Source organism: Silurus aristotelis, assembly GCF_946808225.1.
Source record: "Silurus aristotelis genome assembly, chromosome: 19".
NCBI classification, from domain to species: Eukaryota; Metazoa; Chordata; class Actinopteri; order Siluriformes; family Siluridae; genus Silurus; species Silurus aristotelis.
In genome coordinates, this window is record NC_139592.1 from 23,178,913 (window position 1) to 23,184,186 (window position 5,274).

A 5,274-nucleotide genomic window follows, 5' to 3' on the forward strand; every position below is an offset into this window, starting at 1 on the left:
GAAGTACATGTCAGAACCCAAACTTCTTTACTTTAACTCAAGTAAAAAAGTGTAGTCAGAACTTCAACTTTTACCAGAGACTTTTAAAGCATGAGGATCTGTACTTTTTGCATAAGTAAAGGATGTGTGCACTTTTGCCACATCTGCAACTGTATGAGACTCTTCTCTGCTAGGTAGAGATCTTTAAGCTTCAGAAAGCTGGTGTGTGTGAGCAGTGTGAGCTACAGTACTAAAGCGCTGCCGCATCACTCTCGTTACGGCAAGATGAAGCCAAGGCTCGATCCCATTCATTTTAAATCATAATAGGGTGAACATGCGACAGTGCATTTAGGTATGAAGGTGTATGTTAGATATTTATTTAACCCTATGGAGCGAGGTGTTTAGTGTTGGTTCCACTTTTCTCTCTCACGAGCAAGCATGAACCCCCCCCCCCCCCCCCCCAAACTCTCAGATTTTCCTCGGAATGATCCAGTCAAACACACAACACGTGATGGGAGAGAACCGATTTTATTGGGATTATTGATGATTATTGATTTTCCACTTCCTGTCGTAACAAGTCATGTGAGAATGAATTTGCATACGGTTCATACATTTTCCCCAAAACCACAAAGTTTAATGCATCAAACAAACTGAATCTGAGCGCTGGATAGCGATGAAAAGACTCCACTGTTTTCTTGCACTTTGGGATGAATTGCGTCAGTTAAGTGAATAGCATGACATCATGATCACACACACACACACACACACACACACACACACACACACAGACCAAATGGAAAAACCCTAAAACTTCTTAAACACACTGTACAAGTGTGAAACGAGAAATAAAACCTTTATACACATACACTAGATTTTTTTCATCTAGACATTCACACTACACACACACACACACACACACACACACACACACACACACACACACACACACACACTTAAGTGCACTCTTGCAAAATAAAACAAGCTGCCTTTCAGAAAACCCGGCCCCATTCTCTCTCTCTCTCTCTCTCTCTCTCTCACACACACACACACACACACACACACACACAGGCAGGCAGTTTAATAGGTCATACTCATGTATGAAGTTAATAGCTTATTAAATAAAAAGTCTACAACAAATGCAAGTAGCGGTACGGATCAGGGCTGTGTTCCAATACCACCTTCATAAACACGCCCTCATCGACTTCCCCCAACTCTTCACCCGTCGCACGAATCCTAGACATTGTGTTCACTGTTGTTTCACAAACATCGAATTGAGAATTTTACCCAGAAAACTCATAAATTTTTTCTATATAAACAGGTGCCAATACTTTTTATAACGCGCCCTCGCCAACCCAGGGCAACCCACGTATCTGCGTTTTTTCTACGTTATCTACGTTTTGACTGAGGGGCTCAGAATACAGTGCATCAGTAACATGTTGTAGTTTAAATAACCTCCCTAGCTAGTTTCCATACCACTACACTACACACTTCACTACTGCTACAAGCGGCCGCACGTCCGTCACGCACGAGGACACGTCCACGAGGATGTGGTATAAAAACGTATCGCAAAGCAGGAATCCTCTATTCACCTGAGCAAAAACTTTAAACATCCACACACACACACACACACACACACACACACACACCTCTACACACACACACACACCTCTACACACACCTCTACACACATGGCGCAAAAAGCAATAAAGCCCTCTTTAAATCTACCTCACAATTTAAACAATAATAAAAGAAAAAGATTATATTTATTATCAATAAATTAAAGTGTTGAAGGAGGCGGAGCCTGAAGAAGTGCTACTGAAGGACGAAAAGCAGCTCGGAGCTGCAGAGATTATCTTCATAATGAAGCAGGAAGTGCTGAAGATGCAAATAGGGTTCGTTTTTTTCCCCCCCCAGAGAAGCAGATAATTTTTTTTTAAAAGTGCCAATATTTTTCAGACACACACGTGGTGCTGAAAGATGAAGTGAAGGAAAAGGACGACGCAGAGCCGAGACCCTTTACAGATAGCTGAGGCCTGTGAAGTCGCAGTCGAATAGTTCACTGATGCCCTCATAGTCCTCCAGACCGAAATGGTAGTCCTGCGTGTGGGGCGGAGACAAGCTGATGAAGCTGAAGGGATCTGAGCCGGAACCGGGACCGGCCCGGTCTAAAAGGAAGTCTGATGATCCCAGGGTCAAGGGGTCGAAGTCGGCCATCTCGCTGATACCTGGGAAAGGGTCCAGCATTGACTCTGTAAACAGAATACATCATTTAGTGTGTGTGTGTACATATTTTTATAACTCGAGACAGGAAATAAAAATTGGAAGGAAAGGAAGCAGCAGAGCTTGTTGTTGCCCCTGGTGCCTCAAGTGCCCACCTGTCTCATTTACTAAAGGAAGAGGGGAGGCGCTTGGGAGCATCGCCAGTGTCGAGGATCTCACTTCCTGTGGAGGAGCAGGGCTTTGAGTGGACGATTTAGCAGGACTGCAGCCTGTTACAGGACTACAAACTCCAGAGCTGTTCTCAGGACACAGGAACACATCGATGGGTCCCTCAGTGCTCTTCAGGGAGATCTGGTACCCCTGTGCAGCCAAATCATCAGTCAGGACAAAAGCAATTCACTTCTCTTTTATTTGTTGAACAATTAAGGCTCAGGTTCTGACTGAAGCTCTGTGAGGAAAATCCTGGGATTTAAACTCAACCTTCAGTTCACCAGAATAAAGTCTTATTACCTCGCTGGGCTCGCTGACGGTCATCTGTGTTTCGGGCGGGGCTCGGATCACGATGACGATCTGATCTGGAGGGTCCACGGTGCTGCGCAGGTCCTGACATCTCACGTACCCCAACGTGAAAAAAGAGTTAAAGATCACTGTGTACTGTGAACCTGTTTTGAACTTTTTTTTAAAGACCTCAGTTTTAATCGCAAGCAAGCTGTAAAGTAAAACACACACACACACACACACAAACACACACACAAACACACACAGAGGAAGGATATATTTTATTTTCTGAGTCCTCGGTGAGGAGGCGGAGCTGCAAACTGGACTTGCTGATAAGTTCATCCAATTTGTCTTCAGCGTCGGACAGTTCGGACACTTCCCTCTGTAACTCCTGATGGCGAGCGACCGAGGCGCCGTCGATACGGTTTCCACTGTAACACACACACACACACACACACACACACACAATCGGTAAGCAGGTCCTATTAATATCAGATACACTGGCCACGCCTCTTTCGCTGTGATTGACATCTGTCAATCAAAGACAAGGAGTTATGGCCTGATTATTTTTATGTTTCATCAATCCTCGAACTCAACATAAAACATAAGACAGCATGCAGAGTTTAATGTGTGTGTGTGTGTGTGTGTGTGTGTGTGTGTGTGTGTGTGTGTGTGTGTGTGTGTGAGAGAGAGAGCTAAAACTCACAGCCACTGAATGTTGTTCTTGGATTTCTTGGAGATGAGATGAATGCCCTCGAGGACATTGGTGATGTCATAGATGCGTCTCTTTTGGACATCCAGCACCTGCGAGGCCCAGTTCAGGTCCACCACACCGTCTGTAGACTGAGCCAGCAGGTCCAGGAAGCGCTTGGTGGTGAGGTTCAGGGACGTGTCATAGCGGGATTTCTCTGTGCTCAGCCGAGGGACTGAGGAGAGAAAGACAAGAGCATTGATACGGCTGAGTGACCGGGAACAACATGTAGAGTAGAGAAAACATCAAAAAAATACCATGTGTGTGTGTGTGTGTGTGTGTACCTTTAGGACGTCCAGGTGTAGCAGGAGGAGCAGGACATGGAGGTGGAGGTCTAGTTGTGCTGATGTACTGGTGATCATTGTCCAAATCTAACTTCCTCTTCACCTACACACACACGCACACACACACACACACACACACACACAATAAAAACCGAGGAGTTTAGAAAGCAAAGATGGTGAAATGAACAGGTATAAATCGAGTAAGAAGAGAAAGAACAAGTAGAGGAAGGAGAGTCGAATGTAAAAGTAGGAGAGTGAGAAGAAAGGAGAAAAGTGTCATTATAACCTCTGACCTTCTGATCAGGAACGTTCAGAGCCACTACTGAGTGTGTATGTGGAAACAATAGGTGGTATGATCTCTGTTTTGCCCTGGTGTGTTTGTGTTTGTGTAGGCGTGTGTTTGTGTTTGTGTAGGCGTGTGTGTGTGTTTGTGTAGGGGTGTGTGTGTGTGTCTGTAGTACCGGCGGGCGGCCCGGCGCCGTGTCTCTGGACTGCTGTGCCCCGGACAGTGCGGTACTGTGCGGGGTGGAGAACAACAGCAGATCCCCTCCTGCACTCCGGGGTTGAAGGAGCTCCACACCGCTGCACGCTGGAGAGATGATGACGATCTGATGATCTGCACTCAGGTCGATGCTGCCGCTGTTCAAAAGAGTCTCAAAGTCCAGCAGCAGATCCTCCGAGCTATGAGCCGTAACCACCGTGTCGGTCATCCCGGATCCGTTGATCGTTGACCTTCACTTATATAAAAAACAGCTATAATATCGGGTTCCTGTGAGTTCCACTGAAGAGTCTGATGACGATGATGACGATGATGATGAAGATACAATAGACTAAAGTTCAGCTGGATAATTTCGACACGGATATAAATGACCCGTCTAATCTGAAGCACCTAATGGATTTTTTTATAGTCGAAAAAGATTTTTAATATCTAGTTAGATTTCAGGAGAATGATGTTATAAATGTGTAATTACAGCAGCACAGTCACATGACTTTAACTCGAATCTCCTTTATTTTGGTCTGAAAGTCTGAACCACATGCAGGTTAAAAAATTAAATGCAAAAAAGCTGCAAATATTAATAATAATAATAATAATAATAATAATAATAATAATAATAATAAAAAACACCCTAAAACACAATAATATCAATGCACATGATCATTTATACATTATTGATTATAGAGACTCTTAGAGGAAAAAGAGAAACAGGCCAAAAAACAGCAACTTTTTTCTTTTGCTCATTTTCAGAAGGCTTTTGCTCAAACTTGCAGGTTTTTATGCAGAAGAAGGTTTGAGAAATTAAAGTTGTCACTGCTCAGAAAAAAAAGCTGATGCAGATGAAGATCCGAGAGGAAAGCAAAGACTCTCAGGTCTTCCTGCAGCTCGGTGATGTTTCTCAGCTCGATCAGGAAGTTTGGTCGGATTTGGAAGAAACAATGCAGAACGAGAGCTTCATCCACAGCTCGCAGGTGTGAAGATAAAACCTCCAGGAGCGTTCGGATGTCCCTCACGGCCGCTTGCAGAGTCCATCGGAGTCAATCAGT

The 5,274-nt window shown here is 44.4% G+C and overlaps 1 protein-coding gene across 1 annotated transcript in view; it reads right to left on the reverse strand.

Annotated features, from left to right (window-relative positions):
• Positions 1–491: 491 nt before the first annotated feature.
• Positions 492–5,274, reverse strand: part of e2f1 (E2F transcription factor 1) — a 4,906-nt gene continuing 123 nt past the window's right edge. The window contains exons 1-7 of the mRNA XM_083521408.1: positions 4,194–5,274; positions 3,733–3,835; positions 3,404–3,623; positions 2,976–3,128; positions 2,710–2,824; positions 2,355–2,559; positions 492–2,228 (exon numbers count right to left, since the gene is read on the reverse strand). The exon at positions 4,194–5,274 is cut by the window's right edge and continues 123 nt beyond it. Of these exons, the coding sequence (XP_083377534.1) occupies positions 1,996–2,228; positions 2,355–2,559; positions 2,710–2,824; positions 2,976–3,128; positions 3,404–3,623; positions 3,733–3,835; positions 4,194–4,442 (1,278 nt within the window). The 5' untranslated portion in view covers positions 4,443–5,274 and the 3' untranslated portion in view covers positions 492–1,995. The remainder of the gene's footprint in view (positions 2,229–2,354; positions 2,560–2,709; positions 2,825–2,975; positions 3,129–3,403; positions 3,624–3,732; positions 3,836–4,193) is intronic.